This window comes from Canis lupus, chromosome 14, assembly GCF_011100685.1.
Source record: "Canis lupus familiaris isolate Mischka breed German Shepherd chromosome 14, alternate assembly UU_Cfam_GSD_1.0, whole genome shotgun sequence".
Classification (NCBI taxonomy): Eukaryota; Metazoa; Chordata; class Mammalia; order Carnivora; family Canidae; genus Canis; species Canis lupus.
This window is the reverse complement of record NC_049235.1, coordinates 37,503,213-37,527,603: the sequence shown is the minus strand read 5'-3', so window position 1 is coordinate 37,527,603 and position 24,391 is coordinate 37,503,213. Positions and strand designations below refer to the sequence as shown.

General features: G+C 38.0%; 1 protein-coding gene across 6 annotated transcripts in view; it reads right to left on the bottom strand.

Moving 5' to 3' along the window:
• Positions 1 to 7,072: 7,072 nt before the first annotated feature.
• Positions 7,073 to 24,391, bottom strand: part of STK31 (serine/threonine kinase 31) — an 86,722-nt gene continuing 69,403 nt past the window's right edge. For 3 of the 6 annotated variants that reach the window (XM_038557121.1, XM_038557126.1, XM_038557123.1), the window contains one exon: positions 7,073 to 7,358. In XM_038557121.1, the coding sequence (XP_038413049.1) occupies positions 7,160 to 7,358 (199 nt within the window). In that variant the 3' untranslated portion in view covers positions 7,073 to 7,159. Of the gene's footprint in view, positions 7,388 to 24,391 lie in introns of all 6 variants that reach the window. The other 3 variants (XM_038557124.1, XM_038557122.1, XM_038557125.1) reach the window with 2 other exon arrangements.

The following is a 24,391-nucleotide window of genomic DNA, read 5'->3' as shown; positions in this document are numbered from 1 at the left end:
TCAGAAAATTAAAAATCCTCTAAGTTCACTGCAATGTTATGCCAGCTTTTGGATCCACTCTAGTTCAAGGTTGACAATCTCTGACCCCACAAAGTTGTGAATTCAGGCATGGTTGTTGGCAGTGTCTTCCTTTATGCTAAGAAGCTGCTCTGGGTGGAAGAGTGAATGGTACTTCCATGTAAGAATTCCAACTATAATAGTTGGTTCCGGGTCTGGGAAGAGTTCTCTAGGCACACACATCCCAGCTCTTGTCTCACAAGAGATATCAAAAGGCATTCATAGTCTCCATTTTAGTATTTTCCAATTGATCCTTTTTATTGTCCAGAATTATGTCATCTGGCTAGATTCCACATTCCAGGCAACAGTGTGCCCAGAAAGTGCTCCCAATCTGAATGCCAGCTTTGCCAATGTTAACAGAAAGGCATTTCTTGGGACACCTGGGTGGCTCAGTGGTTAAACGTCTGCCTTTGGCTCAGGGTATGATCCTGGAGTCCTGCACTGGGCTCTCTGCATGGAGCCTGCTTCTCCCTTTGCCTATGTCTCTGCCTCTCTCTGTGTCTCTCTCATGAATAAACAAATAAAATCTAGAAAGAAAAGAAAAGAGAAGAGGAGAGAAGAGAGAGAGAAAGAAGAAAGAAAAGAAAGAAGAAGAAAGAAGAAAGAAAGAAAGAAAAGAAAGAAAGACAAGAACTGAACTAAAGAAAGCCACTCCCCTCTAAAAAGAACCCCAGCACCCCCGCCCCTCCCTCCCAACGCCCGCCCTCCCCGCAAAAGAAAAGAAAAGAAAAGAAAAGAAAAGAAAAAAGAAAAGAAAAGAAAAAAGAGGCATTTCCTCATGCTGATCTGAAGGTGTCAACACTGCCCTCTGGTAGTGATTCTAAATTGTGTCTCATACAGACAGTACATAATTAAATTTTTTTATTTTTTTATTTTTCTGTAAGATTCTGTTTATTTATTTGACAAAGAAAGAGTGAGAGAATACAAGCAGAGAGGGTGGCAGAGGGAGAGGAAGAAGTAGGCTCCCCACTGAGCAGGGAGCCCAATGTGGGGGGCGGGGGTGTTGGGGAGCTCAATCCCAGGACCCTGGGATCATGACCTGAGTCAAAGGCAGACATGTAACCAACTGGGTCACCCAAATGCCCCTTATTATTTTTAAATATATTCTTTTAGTTTCTATATTTTTATTGGAAAACTTAATACATTTGTATTTAATATAGTAACTATGGTGCATTTTACATCTTTCATTTCGCTTTTTGTTTTCAGTTATCTTTCCTATCTCTCTGTATCTCCATCACTATCTTCTTTAGTGTTAGGTATTTCTATTATACAATTCCCTGTTTCCTCTTTACCACATTTTTTATTTTCTTAATGGTTTACCTGATAATTACAATTAAAACCTTAAAGCAATCTAGTTTGGATTAATACCAACTTATTTCAATACCAAAAATCTCAATGTCCAACAGCAAACAAATATACCACCATTTGTTCCTCTCTTCTTTGTGCTGATTGTCATACAAACTGTATCTTTACACATGGTAAGCCCCTTAATACTTTTTATAATTAATGCTTTATACAGTTTTCTTCCAAATCAGATAGTTTACAGACTCTTCAGATAGAAGAGTTACAAACAAAAATATACTGTCATCTATATTTACCTATGTAGTTATCTTTACCAGTGTCTTTATTTTTGTGTATGGATTGAAGTTACCGTCTAGAGTGCCACCTAGACATGCCTTGCCTTTATTTTTCCTAGATATAAAATTTTGGTTGAGAGGTTTTTCTTTCAGCACTTTAAATATATCATCCAACAGAATTTTAGCCTTTATTACTTCTAATGAAAATCAGGTGTTATTCTCATTAAGATACCTCGTATTCAAGGAGTCATTAGTCTTGCTACTTTCAAGATTCCTTCTTTAGCTCTAATTTTTAGTAGTGTGATTATGATGACTTTGTAAATCTCTTTATCTTACTTGGAGTTTTCTAAATTTCTTGAATATGCAGATTCATGTTTTTCATCAAATTTGGAAAATTTTCAGCCATTATTTCTTCAAATATTCTTTCTACCCCTTTCTGACCTCTCTACCTGGATTCCCACTAGGCTATGGGTATCCTTGAAGTCCCACAAGCCTCTTAGTCTTTTCAGTCCTTTTCATTCTTTCTTTCTTCCTCATTCAAAATAATCTCAGAAAAAAAAAAATAATCTCAGTTGACCCATCTTTAAATTCACTGATCTTTTATCAATCCAAATCTGCTCAAGCCTAATGAATTTTTCACTATTATACTTTTAAGATACCTACTTTTCTATTTATTTTTTATAGTTTCTCCTTGTTGATATTCTTTATTTGGTGAGATATTGTTCTCACACTTTCCTTCTTTTTGCAGTGAGGGAGTGGGGAGGAGAAGCAGAGAATCTTAAACAGGCTCCACACCCAGCACAGAGCCTGACACGGGGCTTGACTTCACAACCCTGAGATCATGACCTGAACCAAAATCAAGAGATAGACACTTAACCAGCTCAGCCATCCAAGCACCCCTCCTTTAATTCTTGAGATACAGTTTCCTAAAGTTCTTTGAACATATTTAGAATAGATGATAAAAACTCTTTGTGTACTAAGTCCAACATCCAAGCTTGCTCTTAGACAGTTTTTATTATTTTTTTCTTGCACATATTTTTCCTGTTTCTTCGCGTTTTTTTTTTTTTGCTCAAAACTGGAAATTTTACATGTAATAATTTCCAACTTTAGAAATCAGACTTCCCCCTCTCGATCCTGTTTATTGTTACTGTGATTTTTATTGACAATGATGATGATGTTTACTTTCCTGGACTAAGTCTATGAAATCTATATTCTTTCCATGTTCAGCTTAGCTTAGTAGTCAGCTAATAATTGGACAGACGTTTCCTTAAAATGCCTGAAACCAGTAAGTTTCCCAACTTTTGCTGAGAGGTTATATTTTGGACCACACCTTCAACACCCTGGCAGTTTAAGTCTGCCTTTGCCTTCACATCCTGTTTTCCAGAATCTCAAGGTCAACCAGAGATGAAAGATCGAGCCTTTGCAGGACATGCTCATAGCCTTGAACATGTCCATAGCCTTTTAGAACCCCAAGAGTTCATTAGAGCTTTTCAGTGCAGCCTATGAATATCACTCTCAGATTTTTCCTATTACACTGTTTTCCCTCACCAGGTGTTACCACCTCAGGCAGCTGTGATGTTAAACTGCCATGATTTTTTTTTCCAACAAATACCCTGGAAGAAGAGTTTTTCCATTGAATAAAGTCTAAATCAAGTCAAATAAGGACAAGCACTATGCAAGGAATTTTCCCAGAAAGTTGCCAAACAGGTCAAATAGTGACAATTCTCTGGCAATGGTGCGTCTTGAGGAGCTCAAAACATCCTGCCACTTCCACTGGCTATTAAGCCACTGGTTTTTCACAGCTAACATAATTGTGAGGCTGCTGGTTTACAAGGCTACCGCAGGGCTGGGGACAGGGAGATCCAAATAGGGCAAGTTAAAACACGACAAAACTTGCAATTCTTACCAAGATTCAGCTGTTTTTCCTTAAGTATACTCTTCAAATTGTTCCAAGTCCTTGATAGTCCCCAGAGTTCTGAAAAAGTTGATTTTGACAATGTTCTGTCAGTGTTCTTACTGCTTTTATGGAGCAGTCCTTACTATGGCCAATCCAGAACTGCTTCCACATGTAGTTTAAATAGCAGAAGATATGGTTATACAACAATGAAGAAATGACAAAGCATGTCATTTTCTGAGTTAAAAGAAAGATGCTAAGAATTTAACAAATGTTGACATTTAAATACAGCCTGAAATGACTTGGCATTATGAAATGGACCAGAGGCTTCCCACTAATTTCTTTTGAGAAAAAGTTTGTACTCTTAATTCTTTCCTCTTCAGTATCTTGATCTAAAACAGGACATTTTTCCTCATTTACTTTGGTGAAATGTGTCATCCTGACTCCTTCCTCATCTCCTTTATTTCCCTGCCTCTCTGGTTAGCTATTTTACTCAAAAGTAAACAGAATTGTGTGATTCAGCTGCTCATAAGTTTATAATAGCCTCATCTCTTATAAAGCAACTTACAACCCTCTGTGATCCATCCCCAAAATACTTTTCCAAGCCTATTTCTCAGCTCCTCCATTAATGTCCTATACTCTGGCCAAATTCTTGCCTTTTCCCAAATCTACTCTTTGAGTTCTCTTAATTCCCTTGGCCTGAAATACCTTCTACAGTTCCAAACAAGTAAAATCCAAAAGCTCCTCTACAATGGTTCAAATGTCTATTCCTCAATCTCATCATTCTTCTCTTGCCTTCCTTTCTTGTACTGACATACATTATTGCTTTTCTTTTTTTTAAAAATTTTATTTATTTATTCATGAGAGATACACAGAGAGAAAGAGAGAGAGAGAGAGAGAGAGAAAGGCAGAGACACAGGCACAAGGAGAAGCAGGCTCCATGCAGGGAGCCTGACGTGGGACTTGATCCCAGGTCTCCAGGATCACGCCCTGGGCCGAAGGCGGAGCTAAACCACTGAGCCACCCAGGCTGCCCATTATTGCTTTTCTTAGAACTTATTACATACTGCATCATTCTCAAACTGCCCCTACAGCAGTGAACATTTCTGCTTGGCTTTGCATTGCTTTTACATATATATACACCCATATTTCAAGAAATATTTGTGGCATTGAAGAGATACTTACAAATCTGTCTCTTTCCATCACACATCATTTGTTATTTTAATACTTATAAATAAAAACACTACCTTAGTATGCCAAAAAAATCTGATTCTTACCCTACTTTCACAAGAGAGAAGTTGCTAGGCATTATGTGAAAAAGGGGATCTCATCAATTTTGGCAAACACTGGGCTAAATAAAACGAAACAGGCTTCAGGGGCACCAGGGTGGCTCAGTTAAATGTCTCCCTTTGGTTCAGGTCATGATCCCAGGGTCCTGGGACTGAGCCCCACATTGGGCCCTGCTGAACAGGGAGTCTGCTTCTCCCTCTCCTGCTCCCCTAGATTGTGCTCTCTCTCTCAAATAAATAAAATCTTTTAAAAAACTAAACAGGAATTTTTTCTAGACAACTTTTTAGAAACATTACCATCTAATATGCATAATCAATCTCCAATTTACCATTTGTTATTTTCCAAACAACTAATCACAGAACTTTTTGTGCTGGACATCCCAAGGGACAAGGGTTCAGCAAAACACATTTGGAAAATGCTAGTCTAATTCTTTATTTTAAACACTGGTATAAAGTTATGTATTTTTTGTTCTCTTTAATTCAACTTTACTTTAAATCTAACTACAGGGCAGCCCCGGTGGCTCAGTGGTTTAGCGCCACCTTCAGCCCAGGGCCTCATCCTGGAGACCTGGGATCGAGTCCCACATCAGGCTCCCTGCATGGAGCCTGCTTCTCCCTCTGCCGTGTCTCTGCCTCTATCATGAATAAATAAGTAATTTTTAAAAATAAATCTAACTACAGTATCTTTATAACTGAATAAGCTAAAATTAAGGTCTACTATAAAATAGGAAACCCAAAAAGTAGCAATGGCTTGAACATGTGGCAATAGTTCTCTTTAGCATGCATTAGAATGACTTAAAGCGCTTGCCAAAACACAGATATTCAGGTTCTACCCCTGGATTCTCATTTTGTATATCGGAATGAAGCCAAGAATTTGCTTATCTATTAAGTTCCCAGGTGATGCTGAGGCTGCTGGTACAGGAACCATACTTTGATATAAGAATTTATTCTCCCAACTAGTATTAAAACTTGAGGCTAGTCCAGAGGCTCCAGAATAATTAAGGATATCAGTTCCTTCTAATTTGCTGCTCCATCATCCCAGTCATGGGTTTCATCCTCAAGGTCACCTCATGACCCAACAAGACTGCTTAAATTCTAACCACCATGTTCACTTCTCGGCAATAAAAAAGAAATAAGGGCAAAAGGGCACATCTCGTAGCTAAGTCAGCTCCTTTTAAGAAGCCTTATTTGCAAGAACTTATTCAAAAAGGCCTCAACTAATGTAGGAAATGGTAAATACAGTCTTTCAGACAAACACACTGCCATCCCAAATGAAACTGGAATCTATTATCAAGGAAGAAAGGAAGGCTGGGTTTTAATTAGACAACTGGAGACTACCATACTACTTTAGTCCACATACACTTCAATCACCAAGTTTAACCGGTCTGCCTTCTAATTATTTCATAAATTTGTCCCATAAGTTTCATCACTATCTCTATTTCCCTAGACCTTGTTTTCATCACTTCTCATCTACTTTATTATATTAGCCCTCTAAACAGTCTCCCTACCTCCTATCTTGGTGGTACATAGATGGATTTTGAAGGAACTTAAGCTGTTTAAAATTCTTCAATGACTCCACATTTTCTATAAAATGATTAGGTAGGTATGATTTTGTTTTGTACAAAGCCTTTAGTCACCTACTATATAACTATTCCCTGCCTATTTTATACTATTAAGCACAACAAAAAGTTTTTCCCTTCGGTGCCTTAATCGTATTTCCCTGCCAATTAAGATACTCTTGCCCCTCCTTCAACTTTATTACTCATTCTATCAAATCTAACTAACGTACTCTTCCAGAAAAGCCTACCATGACATCCCTCTTCCACAGTTTGAGTGTACTCCTGTAAAGCTCTGTACAGAGCTACCACTGGATACTCCACATTGTATTAGTAAGATTTGTTTATATCTCTGACTTTCTCAATAGATTGTGTGCTTTGTAAATGTAAGGACAATGTTTTAATTACCTTTATATCCCCAGAACTGGGTATATGGCCAATTATTTGTTGAATGTATCACCCTTCACCATCGGCTGGCTCATGTAACTGAAAATCTGTATAGGATTTGTCCAAATATCTAAAAACCTTTTCTATTACAAGTATCATTGTCTATGCAAATTCAAAATGTACCATACACAGAAAATCATTCCTTAACAACTCCAGTTAAATGAGATTTCAAAGTACATAATTTTTTTGCACAGCCAAACATCTTTTATTTTTCACAAATGGAATACCAAAGACACAACCCAACCAGCTCCAGAACACTTCCGAATTTTTTTGTTTACTTAGCCAACTGAAAAAAAGTTTTAAAAGGAACATCTGCAACAACAAAAAAAATACTAATCCATCAATCAAAGCTGGCTTCACCATTTCTTGTCTTTTCCTTATATTGGTCCAAGTTCTCCATCTTTAATTCTTCTTTTTCTTTATATTGTGTATATTCAGTATCTTTTTCTGGGTTTGGAGTTGATTTCCCCTTTGGCACCAAGAAACATTCTGCATTCAAAACTTGCTCAGCAGTCATTGAACTTCTACAATATATCAAGCTATAGAGGAGGGATTTGACATTATCACCCTGCAAGGAAAAAGGTTACAGAACAAAAGTAAAATCAAAACAAAAGGACAAATCTGAAATAAGGAAGAAGGATCCAACTCAAAAATACTTTTAATCAATAAACAGAGCTAACATCAATTTTTCCTATTTAGATTTTTTAAGATTTCTATAAAATTCAACTACTTATTGGAAAGCAATAAGCAATACTCCAATAATAAACAATGGAATTAAATCACAGGGAAAACCTGTAATAAGATCGTAGGTGAAATATCTCAAAAAGAAAGAAACTTTAAAAAGAACATTTTAAGGCTACCCTCTTCTTCTTCCTCTTTTTTTATGGCACTGGTCAGAGTTTGACACTGAAAATTTTACACTAAAGCTTCTTTAGAAGGGAAACCTCTTCTACTGGTCAACTGCCTATGGATCAGTTTTGAAGTGTTCTCCAGGAACTTCCTCTACCACCACTACCATTATCATCATTATGGGGAGCCAGAATTTATTAGGTACCACTATTTCAAAGAACTTTTTAAAAGTTATTTGTACTATCACACTGTAATAACTGCTCTATTATTTCCACCTGTCTGACAAAGCACCTGGATATGCTTTTTTTTTTTTTTTTTGCCCCTGTATGATGACTCCAAACAGAATACATTTCTTTCCTTTTTTGAAGATTTCATTTATTCAAGAGACAGAGAGCATGAACAATTGGGAAATGTAGAAGCAGGCTCCCCGCTGGGCCAGGAGCCCAATGTGGGCCTATATCCCAGAATCCTGGGATCATGACCAGAGCTAAAGGCAGCTGGTTAACTAACTGAGCCACACGGGCACCTGAAACAAACATATTCTACACTGAATAAAAATCACCTGTTTATTGCTAATGTTCTCCCTGGACTCTAAGATCCTTAAGACTGGGAATTTTAGTTTATCACTTCATCCTCAACAACTAGCACAGTGGCAGTAATATAACAAATATTAAATACTTTTAAATTAATGCCATAGTGCACTCTATAGAATATGTTTCTAAACATACTTAAGGACAGCACCTTCAGCAAGTATAAACTAAAAATTACAAAATCTAGTGGCTTAGTCGCTTAAGCATACAACTCTTGATTTTGGCTCAGGTCATGATCTCAGGGTCATGAGATCAAGCCCATCAGGCTCCACAATGGGCACACAGCCTGCTTGATATTTTCTACCCTTTCCCTCTGCACCTCCACACCTGCATACAATTCTCTTTCTCCCTCTAAAAATAAAAAAATTATTTGCTGAGAAGGTAACCTGGTACTGCCATTGTGGAAAACAGTATGGAAGGTCCACAAAAAAATTTAAAAATTTTAAATTTAAAATTTTAAATTTAAAAATTTAAATTTTAAATTTAAAATTTAAAATTGCTGCATATGATGCAGCAATTCCACATCTGGGCATTTCTCTGAAGGAAAAAACACTAACCCAAAAAGATATATGCATCCCCCATGTTCACTGTAGTATTATTTATAAGGGCGAGGATATGGAAACAACCTACATGTCCATCAACAGATGAAGGGATATGAAAAGATGGTGTAAATTATAGAAGTAGCCCAAGTGTCCACCCGTAGATGAACAGATATAGAAGATGTAGTATGCACACAAACACAGGAATACTATTTAGGCATAAAAAATGAAATCTCACCATTTGCAATGACATGGATGGACCTAGAGAGTATAATGCTAAGTGAAATAAGTCAAAGAAAGACAAATACCGAATGATTTCACTCATGTGGAATTTAAGAAACAAAACAAATAAGCAAAAGAAAGAAAAAAAAGATGGGATCCCTGGGTGACTCAGCAGTTTAGCGCCTGCCTTCAGCTCAGGGTGTGATCCTGGGGTCCCAGGATCAAGTCTCACATCAGGCTCCCTGCATGGAACCTACTTCTTCCTCCGCCAGTATCTCTGCCTCTCATGAATAAATCAAAATGGGGAGAGGGGAGAGAGGGGAGAGAGGAGAGGAAAATGAAAAGGAAAAGGAAAAGGAAAAGACAAACCAAGAAAGAGACTCTTAACCAGAGAGAACAAACTGATGGTTACCAGAGGGTAATGTGGGTAGGGCAATGGTTGAAATGGGGGATGGGTATTAAGGAGTTCATTTGTCATGATGAGCACTGGGTTATGTATGGAATTGTTGAATCACTATATTGTATACCCAAAACTAATATAACACTGTATGTTAAGCAATTGGAATTTTGAAAGAATAAAGTGCTATTCTGTAGCCAAAAAAAGGGGGGGGAAATGATACACACACACACACACAAAATGGAAGTTATCGTTCAACCATAAAAAAAGAACGAAATCTTGCAATCTGTGATAACATAGATGGATCTTAAGCACAATATACTAAGTGAACTAAGTCAGAAAAAGATAAAACAACTACCAAGATCACAGATACAGAGACCAGATTAGAAGCTGCCAGAGGCAATGTGGTGAGAAGTTGGTGGGCAAAACTGGTGAAGGGGTCAAAAAGTACAAACTATAAATATTTATTTTACATGTAAATCATGAGAATATTATGTACAGCAGCATGGTGACTACTTAATAATACTGTGTTGCCTATTTGAAAATTGCTAAGAACAAAAACAGACACATAGATCAATGGAACAGAATAGAGAATACAGAAGTGGACCCTCAACTTTATGGTCAACTAATATTCAACAAAGGAGGAAAGACTATCCACTGGAAAAAAGACAGTCTCTTCAATAAATGGTGCTGGGAAAATTGGACAACCACACGCAGAAGAATGAAACTAGACCACTCTCTTGCACCATACACAAAGATAAACTCAAAATGGATGAAAGATCTAAATGTGAGACAAAATTCCATCAAAATCCTAGAGGAGAATACAGGCAACACCAACACTCTTTTTGAACTTGGCCACCACAGTAACTTCTTGCAAGATACATCCATGAAGGCAAAAGAAACAAAAGCAAAAATGAACTATTGGGACTTCATCAAGATAAGAAGCTTTTGCACAGCAAAGGATACAGTCAACAAAACTAAAAGACAACCTACAGAATGGGAGAAGATATTTGCAAATGACGTATCAGATAAAGGGCTAGTTTCCAAGATCTATAAAGAACTTATTAAACTCAACAGCAAAGAAACAATCCAATCATGAAATGGGCAAAAGACATGAACAGAAATCTCACAGAGGAAGACATAGACATGGCCAACAAGCACATGCAAAAATGCTCTGCATCACTTGCCATCAGGGAAATACAAATCAAAACCACAATGAGATACCACCTCACACCAGTGAGAATGGGGAAAATTAAAAAGGCAGAAAACCACAAATGCTGGAGAGGATGTGGAGAAAGGGGAACCCTCTTACACTGTTGGTGGGAATGTGAACTGGTACGGCCACTCTGAAAAACTGTGTGGAGGTTCCTCAAAGAGTTAAAAATAGAACTGCCCTACTCCCCAGCAATTGCACTGCTGGGGATTTACCTCAAAGTTACAGATGCAGTGAAACACCGAGACACCTGCACCCCAATGTTTCTATTTCTAGCAGCAATGTCCACAATAGCCAAACTGTGGAAGGAGCCTTGGTGTCCATCGACAGATGAATGGATAATGATGTGGTTTATGTATACAGTGGAATATGACTCAGCCATTAGAAATGACAAATACCCACCATTTGCTTCAACGTAGATGGAACTGGAGGGTATTATGCTGAGTGAAATAAGTCTATCGGAGAAGGACAAACATTATATGGTCTCATTCATTTGAGGAATATAAAAAATAGTGAAAGGGAATAAAGGAGAAAGGAGAAAAAATAAGTGGGAAATATCAGAAAGGGAGACAGAACATGAAAGACTCTTAACTCTGGGAAATGAACTAGGGGTGGTGGAAGGGGAGGTGGGCGGGGGGTGGGGATGACTGGGTGGTGGGCACTAAGGTGGGCACTTGACAGGATGAGCATTGGGTGTTATTCTGTATGTTGACAAATTGAACACCAATAAAAAATAAATTTATTAAAAAAATGAAAATTGCTAAGAGAGTAAATCTTAAAAGTTCTCACTCCAAGAAAAAAAATATTTATAACAATGTATGCTGATGGATGTTAACTAGATGTTATTGTGGTCATTATTTCCCACTGTGTACAAATATCAAATCATTATAAAACTAAACTAATGTTATATGTTAACTAATATTATCTGTCAATTACCTCTCAATATAATCAAGTTCTGCTACATGATATATGTACTTCTGAATATAATTAAACCACTTACGAAATTGTTTTTAAAATAATAAAATCTCTTATAGTCCATGCAATATAAAAAAGAGTAAAATAATAATAATGTCCAAAAAAATGGAGGTATTATTTTCCCAACTACAACAGAATATCAAGATACTATTGATATTCAATTCTCATTCTCAAATTAACCCATTAATTCAAAATACTTACAAAGTCTCAATAATGTTTTTCAGAGGACTTAACAAGTTGGTGCCAAAATTCATAAGGAAAAATAAAAGGGCAAGAATAACCAAGACAACGTTGAAGAAAAACCTAAGAAAGGAATGTCAAACAAAGTCCACTCTATAAAGACACAATATTTTAAAATGTGTAACTGCAGACTGTTGGCATAGGGATCAATAAATAATCCAAAGAACAAAATGGAGCCCCAGATTCATGAGTACGTGGAAACTTGGCACAGCATAGAGTGGTATTACTAATCAGTAGGGATAGACTGACTATTGAGTACATGGTGCTGGGTCAACTATCTGTCCACATATATATATATATATATATAAAAAAATTGAACCTTACTTCATATATACAAAAAATGGACTTCAGATAGATTAAAAATACAGGAGAGAAATAGAGGAAAAAGGCAGGTCCAAAAAATGGCACATGAAGAACATTTATCAGAAAAAATACAGTAAAGATTCATTCATTCATCCATTCATTCAAAATATATTTACTTAAGTCTTATTATGTATCAACTACTGACATTGGGGATACAATGATGCACACGCAAAACCCCACCCTAGTAGGCCCTTACTGAGCATACAAAATATTTTTTTAAAAAAACTTAATGAAACAATAATCTTTTTTTAAAAGGACAGACACATACATATACCTATCTATGATACATACATAGAATCTTTCTGGCAAGATTCACAAGAAACTAGCAACACCACTGGGGTTTCCAGAAAAGAGACCTGGGTAGCTGAGGGACATATCAATAGGGATGTGCTTCTTTTTGTGAATATCTTATCACACACATGTATATAAAGGAACATCTATTTAAAGGAACTACCTTCAAATAAACATAAGGTTGTACAATAGAGAATAGAATGAAGCTGTCTGAACTTAAAAGTAATTAAGCAAAGACTGAAGGCCATCTGATTGGACCTACTGCTAAAGAAATTCTTCTGGGGACTGAGAATTAGTGAATTATCTTCTAATATCGAATAATATCTAATAATTGCATAATTCTATGATTTCTCTCCACCTGTAATATGGCCCCTGTATTGTCTAAATTATAGTTCCCTCATTTGTTTGATAACTACATGTGATTATAGAATATAGATAAAGACAACCCCATTTCTAGCACTAACAGCTGCCTCAGATCACCCAAGCAAGGGATCTCTGGGTGGCTCAATGGTTTAGTGCCTGCCTTCGGCCCGGGGCATGATCCTGGAGTCCTGGGATCAAGTCCCATATCAGGTATCCTGCGTGGAGCCTGCTTCTCCCTCTGCCTGTGTCTCTGCCTTTCTCTCTTTCTCTGTGTCTCTCATGAATAAATAAAATCTTTTTTAAAAAATTACCCAAGCAAATACTACACAGCCAAGTACTCTAATTTGATCTCCATTAGCAGTTATATCAAACACATTAAATAAAAACTTCTTATATTTATTCACCTTCTTTATACATACACCTAGCAGAGTGCCTAGCACTCAGCTAACAGAATAGAACCGTAGCAGGCAAACTTCTAAGATGTTCCCCACTGATCCCTAATTCCTGGTATTCATGTCATCATGTAATCCCTTCCTTTTGTGTATGATTACCTACAGAGTTAGTTATGAAAAACTGTGACTTTGGTCTAGCTAACAGACTTTCTATCCTTACTCTACTACACTTTGATGAAACAAGCTACCATGATGGAAATACAGCAAAGAATGGAGTGCAATTTCTTGTAAACTGAAGAGGAACTGAATTCTACCAACAATCACGTGGGCTTGAAAGCAGATCTTCCTACTAGGGAGAAGCCGGTCAGTCAGGCGGCAGCTCCCAACGGAGGGATCTGAGTGCCCTACTGCCTTTGGGAGCTGCGTCCCAAGCGCAATTCCAGCAGCACAGGGCCCCGAATCCCAAGGTGCCAAGGAGACACAATCCACGATCCTGCATTCTCCTTGGAACAGGGGGAGGTGGGGAGGACACAGGACAGCGAGGACTCTCCTGTTGCCAGGCGCCCGCCCCCAAGCTGTGCAGATCAGCTCACCCACACTGCCCTGAGACCATTTAGGCCAGTGTGGACTGGGAGACTGTAGTAGTTACTGGGGGAGCTGTGTCCAGGGCCACCAGGGAACAGGGGCCTCACAGGGTAAACAGCTCCACTGAGCCCGTAGCCAGCAGGGGGTGGGGCATCTCCTGGTACACACACCTGAGAATCAGCACAGCAGCCCCTGCCCCCAGAAGACCAGCTGGAAGCACAAGGGAAGAGCAAGTTCTTGACCCAGCACCGCTGGAAAGCTCCAGGGGAAGTCGAGGGATTTACAGTATATATTATCAGAGGGTACCCCTATTTTTTTCTTCCTTTTTCCAGTACAACTTGTTTTTATATCAGACTGTAAATTTCCTATTTTTTTCTTTTCCCACCTTAACTACAGTATTTTACCACCTCTTCATTTTTAAGATTCTTCCTTTTGACCTTCATATTTCTACAATTACAGCTCCTAGATATATTTTCTACTTCTAGATTCCCTTCAACATATTCAACTTAATTTTGGGAGATATTCAAGATATGTTTTTTATGTTTTGTGATTTTTGTTTTCTCTGCCTCATTTTGTTCTACAATGGCAGAAGTTAATACCTTCTAAAACATGACCAGCACGCACCCAGAACCAAGTGGTATACCATGCTGGTTCATTCCATGAGATTCTTCATTTCCTATCTGCCCCCCTCTTTTATCTCATTTATGTATTGGTTGTCAATGTTGGGGCCTTCTACAAGTATTTCTGGTTTATATAAATTTATATTGAGCATCTTCTAACATACAAAACTTAATATACTCAGAAACAAGAGGATCACCTTCTAGAACCCCTCCACTACAACTTTGTCACCACCACCATGTCCCAGTATCCCCCCCCCTTTTTTTTCTTTTTTTTTCTCTTCTTTGGGATTCTTGGCCTTTTATTTTTTACTACTTTGTTTTAAAATTTGTTTTTCACTTTAGTGGTACTTTTGTTTTATTAAGTTCTGAACTTTGTTTTCAATTTCTGGTCTCTAAACTCAGCAGAATCATCTAGGGTGAAATATATTTAGGTCATGGTTGATATTCTTGACTCACCCAACTCATACAGCCACTCAGCACTAAGCAAAATGACTAGAAAGAGGAACTCACCACAAAAGCAAGAATCAGAAACAGTACTCTCTGCCACAGAGTTACAGAATTTGGATTACAATTCAATGTCAGAAAGCCATTCAGAAGCACAATTATAAAGCTACTGGTGGCTCCGGGGAAAAGCAATAAAGAAATCAAAAGACTTCATGACTGCAGAATTTAGATCAGGACAAAATTAAGAATCAATTAAATGAGATGCAATCCAAACTGGAGGTCCTAACAAAAAGGGTTAATGAGGTAGAAGAAAGAGTGACTGACATAGAAGACAAGCTGATGGCAAGAAAGGAAGCTGAGGAAAAAAGAGAAAAACAATTAAAAGAGCATGAGGAAAGGTTAAGGGAAATAATTGACAGCCTCAGAAGGAAAAAATCTACATTTAATTGAGGTTCCAGAGGTCGCCAGGAGGGCCACAGGGCCAGAAAGCATATTTGAACAAATCATAGCTGAGGACTTCCCTAATTTGGGGAGGGAAACAGGCATTCAGATCCAGGAGATAGACAGATTCCTCACCACCCCCCCAAATCAATAAAAACAGTTCAACACCTCAACATTTAATAGTGAAACTTGCAAATTCCAAAGATAGAGAGAGAATCCTTAAAGCAGCAAGAGACAAGAGATCCCTAACTTATATGGGGAGAAATACTAGATTAACAGCAAACCTCTCCACAGAGACCTGAAGGCCAGAAAGAGCTGGCAGGATATATTCAGGGTCCTAAATGAGAAGAACATGCAGCCAAGAATACTTTATCCAGCAAGGTTCTCATTCAGAATAGAAGGAGAGATAAAGAGCTTCCAAGATAGGCAGAAACTGAAAGAATAGGTGACCACCAAACTAGCTCTGGCAAGAAATATTAAAGGGCACCCTGTAAAAGAAAGAGGAAGCCCGAAGAAATAACCCACAAAAACGGGGACTGAACAGGAATTACGACGACACTAAATTAATATCTTTCAATAGTAACTCTGAACGGGGGGCGGGGGGGGTCTAAATGATCCCATCCAAAGAAGCAGGGTTTCAGACCAGATAAAAAAGCAAGACCCATCTATTTGTTGTCTACAAGAGACTCATTTTAGACCTGAGGACACCTATAGCCTGAAAATGAAAGGTTGGAGAACCATTTACCTTTCAAATGGTCCTCAAAAGAAAGCTGGGGCAGCAATCCTCACATCAGATAAAGTTTATCCCAAAGACTGTAGTAAGAGATGAAGAGGGACACTATATCATACTCAAAGGGTCCTATCCAACAAGAAGACCTAACAATCATGAATATTTATGCCCCTATTGTGGGAGCTGCCAAGTATATCAATCAATTAATAACTAAAGAAAAGACATATTTAGATAATAATACACTAATAGTAGGAAACTTCAACACAGCACTTTCTGCAAATGAGAGATCTTCTAAGCACAACATCTCCAAAGAAACAAAAGCTCTAAATGATACACCGGACCAGATGGATTTCAGATACTTATAGAACTTTGCATCCCAAATGCAAATGATTACACATTCTTCTCAAGTGCACATGGAACTTTCTCCAGAATAGACCACATACTGGGTCACAAATCAGGTCTCAACTGATACTAAAAGATTGGGATTGTCCCCTGCATATTTTCAGACCATAATGCTTTGAAACTTGAACTCAATCACAAGAAGAAATTTGGAAGAAACTCAAACACGTGGAGGTTAAAGAGCATCCTGATAAAAGATGAAAGGGTCAACCAGGAAATCAGAGAAGAATTAGAAAGATTCATGGACTAATGAAAATGAAGATACAAAAAAAAAAAAAAAAGAAGATACAACCATTCAGAATCTTTGGGATACAGCAAAAACAGTCCTAAGAGGGAAATACATCGCAATACAAGCATCCCTCAAAAAATTGGAAAAAACTCAAATACACAAGCTAACCTCGCACCTAAAGGAACTGGAGAAAAAAAGCAAATAAAACCTACACCCAGCAGAAGGAGAGAGGTAATAAAGATTCGAGCAGAACTCAATGAAACAGAGACCAGAAGAACTGTAGAACAGATCAACAAAACCAGGAGTTGGTTCTTTGAAAGACTTAATAAGATAGATAAACCATTAGCCAGCCCTATTAAAAAGAAAAAAGACTAATGAACAAAATCACGAATGAAAAAGGAGAGATCACCACCAATACCAAGGAAATACAAACGATTTAAAAACATACTATGAGCAGCTGTACGCCAATAAATTAGGTGAACTAGAAGAAATGGACGCATCTCTGGAAAACCACAAACTACCAAAACTGGAACAGGAAGAAATAGAACACCTGAACAGGCCAATAACCAGGGAGGAAATTAAAGCAGTCATCAACAACCTCACAAGACACAAAAGTCCAGGGCCAGATGGCTTCCCAGGGGAATTCTAGAAAGAAGAAACAATACCTATTCTACTAAAGCTGTTCCAAAAGATAGAAAGGGATGGAATACTTCCAAACTCGTTCTATGAGGCCAGCATCACCTTAATTCCAAAACCAGACAAAGACCTCACCAAAAAGGAGAATTATATACCAATATCCCTGATGAACACAGATGCAAAAATTCTCAGTAAGATACTAACCAGTAGGATCCAACAATACATTAATAAGATTATTCACCATGACCAAGTGGGATTTATCCCCGGGATGCAAGGCTGGTTCAACACTCATAAAGCAATCAACATGATACATCATATCAACAAGAGAAAAAATAAGAACCATACGATCCTCACAATAGATGCAGAGAAAGCATTTGACAAAATACAGCATCCATTCCTGATCAAAACTCTTCAGAATGTAGGGATAGAGGGAACATTCCTTAGCACCTTAAAAGCCATCTACAGAAAGCCCACAGCAAATACCATTCTCAATGGGGAAACACTGGGAGTCTTTCCCCTAAGACCAGGAACCCGACAGGGATGTCCACTCTCACCACTGCTATTCGACATAGTACTAGAAGTCCTAGCCTCAGCAATTAGCCAACAAAAAGAAATAAAAGGCATTCAAATTGGCAAAGAAGAAGTCAAACTCTCCCGCTTTGCAGATGACATGATACTGTACCTAGAAAAACCAAAAGACTCCACCTCAAGATTGTTAGAACTCATACAGCAATTCGGCAGTGTGGCAGGAATACAAAATCAATGCCCAGAAATCATTGACATTTCTATAGTCAATCCCATTTACAATTGCACCCAAAAGCGTAAGATACCTAGGAATAAACCTTACCAAAGAGGTAAAGGATCTCTACCCTAAAAATTACAGAACACCTCTGAAGGAAAGTGAGGAAGACACAAAGAGATGGAAAAATATTCCATGCTCATGGATTGGAAGAATTAATATTGTGAAAATGCCAATGTTACCCAGGGCAATTTACACATTTAATGCAATCCCTATCAAAATACTACGGACTTTTTTCAGAGAGTTGGAACAAATAATCTTAGGATTTGTGTGGAATCAGAAAAGACGTTGAATAGCCAGGGAAGTATTGAAAAAGAAAACCAGAGCCAGGGGCATCACAATGCCGGATTTCAATTGTACTACAAAGCTGTGATCATCAAGACAGTGTGGTACTGGCACAGAAACAGACACATAGATCAGTGGAACAGAATAGAGAACCCAGAAATGGGCCCTCAACTCTATGGTCAGCTAATATTTGACAAAGCAGGAAGACCATCCACTGGAAAAAGGACAGTCTCTTCAATAAATGGTGCTGGGAAAATCGGACAGCCACATGAAGAATGAAACTAGACCATTCCCTTACACCATACACAAAGATGAACTCAAAATGGATGAAAGATCTAAATGTGAGACAAGAATCCATCAAAATCCTAGAGGAGAACACAGGCAACACCCCTTTTGAACTTGGCCACAGTAACTTCTTGCAAGATACATCCACGAAGGCAAAAGAAACAAAAGCAAAAATGAACTATTGGGACTTCATCAAGATAAGAAGCTTTTGCACAGCAAAGGATACAGTCAACAAAACTAAAAGACAACCTACAGAATGGGAAAAGATATTTGCAAATGACATAACAGATAAAGGGCTAGTTTCCAAGATCTATAAAGAACTTATTAAACTCAACACCAAAGAAACAAACAATCCAATCATGAAATGGACAAAAGACATGAACAGAAATCTCACAGAGGAAAACATAGACATGGCCAACATGCACCTGAGAAAATGCTCTGCATCACTTGCCATCAGGGAAATACAAATCAAAACCACAATGAGATCCCACCTCACACCAGTGAGAAAGGGGAAAATTAACAAGGCAGGAAACCACAAATGTTAGAGAGGATGTGGAGAAAGGGGAACCCTCTTGCACTGTTGGTGGGAATGTGAACTGGTGCAGCCACTCTGGAAAACTGTGTGGAGGTTCCTCAAAGAGTTAAAAATAGTCCTGCCCTACGACTTAGCAATTGCACTGTTGGGGATTTACCCCAAAGATACAGATGCAATGAAACGCCGGGACACCTGCACCCCGATGTTTATAGCAGCAATGGCCACAATAGCCAAACTGTGGAAGGAGCCTCGGTGTCCATCGAAAGATGAGTGGATAAAGAAAATGTGGTTTATGTACACAATGGAATATTACTCAGCCATTAGAAATGACAAATACCCACCATTTGCTTCAACATGGATGGAACTGGAGGGTATTATGCTGAGTGAAGTAAGTTAATCGGAGAAGGACAAACATTATATGTTCTCATTCATTTGGGGAATATAAATAATAGTGAAAGGGAATATATGGGAAGGGAGAAGAAATGTGTGGGAAATATCAGAAAGGGAGACAGAACATAAAGACTCCTAACTCTGGGAAACAAACCAGTGGTGGTTGATGGGGAGGAGGGCGGGGGTGGGAGTGAATGGGTGACAGGCACTAGGGGTTATTCTGTATGTTGGTAAATTGAACACCAATAAAAAATAAATTAAAACAAAACAAAAAAAAACAAAGCTGTGATCATCAAGGCAGTGTGGTACAGAAACAGACACATAGATCAGTGGAACAGAATAGAGAACCCAGAAATGGGCCCTCAACTCTATGGTCAGCTAATATTTGACAAAGCAGGAAGACCATCCACTGGAAAAAGGACAGTCTCTTCAATAAATGGTGCTGGGAAAATCGGACAGCCACATGAAGAATGAAACTAGACCATTCCCTTACACCATACACAAAGATGAACTCAAAATGGATGAAAGATCTAAATGTGAGACAAAATTCCATCAAAATCCTAGAGGAGAATACAGGCAACACCAACACCCTTTTTGAAGTTGCCACAGTAACTTCTTACAAAATACATCTATGAAGGCAAGAGAAACAAAAGCAAAAATGAATTATTGGGACTTAAGATAAAAAGCTTCTGTACAGCAAAAGAAACAGTCAACAAAACTAAAAGACAACCTACAGAATGGGAAAAGATAATTGCAAATGACATATCAGATAAAGGGCTAGTATCCAAGATCTGTAAAGAACTTATTAAACTCAACACCAAAGAAACAATCCAATCAAAAAAAAAAAAAAAACAATCCAATCATGAAATGGGCAAAAGACATGAACAGAAATCTCACAGAGGAAGACACAGACATGGTCAACAAGCACATGCAAAAATGCTCCGCATCACTTGCCATCAGGGAAATACAAATCAAAACCACAATGAGATCCCACCTCACACCAGTGAGAATGGGGAATATTAACAACACAGGAATCCACAAATGCTGGAGAGGATGTGGAGAAAGGGGAACCCTCTTGCACTGTTGGTGGGAATGTGAACTGGTACAGCCACTCTGAAAAACTGTGGAGGTTCCTCAAAGAGATAAAAATAGAGTTGCCCTACGACCCAGCAATTGCACTGCTGGGGATTAACCCCAAAGATACAGAGGCAGTGAAATGGCAGGACACCCGCACCCCATGTGTATAGCAGCAATATCCACAATAGCCAAACTGTGGAAGGAGCCTTGGCACTCATCAAAAGATGGATGGATAAAGAAGATGTGGTCTATATACACAATGGAATATTACTCAGCCATTAGAAATGACAAATACCCACGATTTGCTTCAATGTGGTTAGAACTGGAGGGTACTATGCTGAGTGAAGTACGTCAATCGGAGAAGGACAAACATATTGTCTCATTTACTCGTGGAATATAAAAAATAGTGAAAGGGATTAAAGGGGAAAGGAGGGAAAATGAGTGAGAAATATCAGAGAGGGTGACAGAACATGAGAAATTCCTAACTCTGGGAAACGAACTAGGGGTAGTGGAAGGGGAGGTGGGTAGGGGGATGGGGTAAAAGGGTGATGGGTGCTGAGGGAGGCACTTGACGGGATGAGCACTGGGTGTTATACTATATGTTGGCAAATCGAACTCCAATAAAAAATAAAAAAGAAAGCAGAGCTTCCTCAGTCAAGAATTAAGATGACTATGACAGCCCAGTCAACAACTTGACCCAGCCTATGAAAGACCTTGAAGCAAAGAACCCAAATAAGCTAAGCCCAGATTCCTGACTCACAAGGAGTAAAACAGTAAATGTGTGTTAAATCGCTAAATTTCAGGAAAATTTGTTAAAGTATAGTTTTTATATCAAGTCTGAAAGAGCAGGAATTTCAAGTGGTCACTTTGTGTGAAGATACAACCTCTAACAGCAATACCTGTATTTTTCTAATGGCAAGAAATCCATATCCTAAGCTTTTAAAGTACAAAGTATTATCACCTTTTTTGTTATCCCATTCTACACTACAGCCAGTAAGTGTAATAAATAATTTCAGTCTCCCAAAACTTGTCTCCAATGTTTTTTATTCATATCCAAGAAGTATAGCAAAGCTCCTTAGGAATCATTTCTAATGTGTGTTTATGAAAAGCTAATTTCATGGGATATTGGATGTTATAAAACACAGGATTTCTGTGGTCAAATAAGTTAAAGGACTACAGAGTTAAATAAAACTATATGTGTTCCTTCATTACAGTCCAAATAATCAAAAGGGCATGAGACCATGTTATCTGAAAGGAAGAAATAAAACTGGTTCATAGACAAATGACAGGATTGTCTATATAGAAAATCTGAAAGATCAGAAAAAAAACTCCTGAAATTAGTAATTGATTATAATAGCAAGCTTGCCACATATAAAGTTAACATACAAAACTCAATCACCTTCCTATATACAACAATGAGCAAGTGGAATTTGAACACCAAAAACAAAATACTTAGGTATATATCTAACAAAATAGGTAGAAAATCTACCTGAGGAAAATTGCAAATCTCTGATGGAAGATATTAAAGAAGAACTACATAAAAGGAAAGATATTCCATATTTATGGATAAAGACTCAATATTGTCAAGGAATCAATTCTCCACAACTTGATCTATAGATCCAGTATATTTCCAACCAAGCTCCTAGCATGTTATTTTGTGGATATGAACAAACTAATTCTAAAAGTTTACATGGAGAGGCAGTAAGACCCAGAATAATAAACAAATATTCAAGAATGAAGTTGTAGGCTGACACGACCCACCTTCAAGACTTGCTATAAAGTTACAGTAATCAAGACTTGTGGTATAGGGATGCCTGGGTGGCTCAGTGGTTGAGCATCTGCCTTGGGATCAGGGTGTGTTCCCAGGGTCCTGGGATCAAGTCCTCTATTAGGTTCCCCATGGGGAGCCTGCTTCTCCCTCAACTTATGTCTCTACCTCTCTGTCTCTCTCATGAATAAATAAATAAAAGCTTAAAAAAAAGTGTGTGGTATTAAAGAATAAACCAATAAATTAATGGCATACAATAAACCCATAAAATATACTCAACTAATAATATGACAAAAAGGAAAAGGCAATACAGTGGAGATGGGTCTTTTCAACAAATGGCACTGGAACTGGAATCCACAAAAAAATGAATCTAAATATAGACCTTATGCTTTTCACAAAAAGTAACACAAAATGGGTCATGGATCTAAATGTGAAATGCAGGCAGCCCAGGTGGCTCAGCAGTTTAGCGCCGCCTTCGGTCCAGGTCGTGATCCTGGAGACCGGGGATCAAGTCCCATGCCAGGGTTCCTGCATGAAGCCTGCTTCTCCCTCTCTCTGCCTGTGTCTCTGCCCCACCCTTCTGTCTCTTATGAATAAATAAAATCTTTAAAAATTAATTAAAATAAAATAAAAGTGAAATGCAAAACAATAAAATTCCTAGAAGATAACATAGGAGAAAACCTAGATGAAATTGGGTTTGGTGATGACTTTCTAAATACTACACCAAATGCCATGAAAGAAAAAACTGATAAATCAGAGATAGCCAAACTGTGGAAGGAGCCTCGGTGTCCAACGAAAGATGAATGGATAAAGAAAATGTGGTTTATGTATACAATGGAATATTACTCAGCTATTAGAAATGACAATACCCACCATTTGCTTCAACGTGGATGGAACTGGAGGGTATTATGCTGAGTGAAGTAAGTCAGTCAGAGAAGGACAAACATTATATGTTCTCATTCATTTGGGGAATATAAATAATAGTGAAAGGGAATATAAGGGAAGGGAGAAGAAATGTGTGGGAAATATCAGAAAGGGAGACAGAACGTAAAGACTGCTAACTCTGGGAAACGAACTAGGGGTGGTGGAAGGGGAGGAGGGCGGGGGGTGGGAGTGAATGGGTGACGGGCACTGGGGGTTATTCTGTATGTTAGTAAATTGAACACCAATAAAAAATTTAAAAAAAAAGAATATAAGAATATAAAATTAAAATTAAAAATGTCTGCTCTGTAAAAGACACTATCAGGAAAATTAAAAGACAAGCCACAGATTATGAGACAATATATGCAAAAGATTTTCTGATAAAGGACTGTTTTTCAAAATACACAAGAATTCTTAAAACAGTAACACACACACAAAAAAACTCAACAGTAAGAAAACAGTAAAAAATGGGCCAAAGACCTTGCCAGACACCTCACCAAAGATACATGAATGGCAAATCAGCATATGAAAAATGCTCCACACATCATCTCTCAAGGAAATGTAAATTAAAACAAGATACCGCTATACATCTAGAATACTGATAAATACCAAATGCTAGCAAGGACGTGAAGCAACAGGAATGGTAATACAAAATGGTACAGTCCTTTAGACACTAACAAAACTAAACATACTCTTACCATACAAGCCAGTGACTATGCTCCTTGGTATTGACCTATTAAAATGAAAATTTATGTCTACACAAAAACTTGCACATGGATGTTTATTCATACCTACCAAAACCTACAAGCAACCTAGATGACCTTCAGCAGGTGAACAGGTAAATAAACTGTGGTATATTCAGAAAATGGATTATTATTTAGCACTAAACAGAAATGAGCTATTAAGCCTTGAAAAGATCTAGAAGAACTTTTTTTTTTTAAGATTTTATTTATTTACTCATGAGACACAGAGAAAGAGGCAGAGACACAGGCAG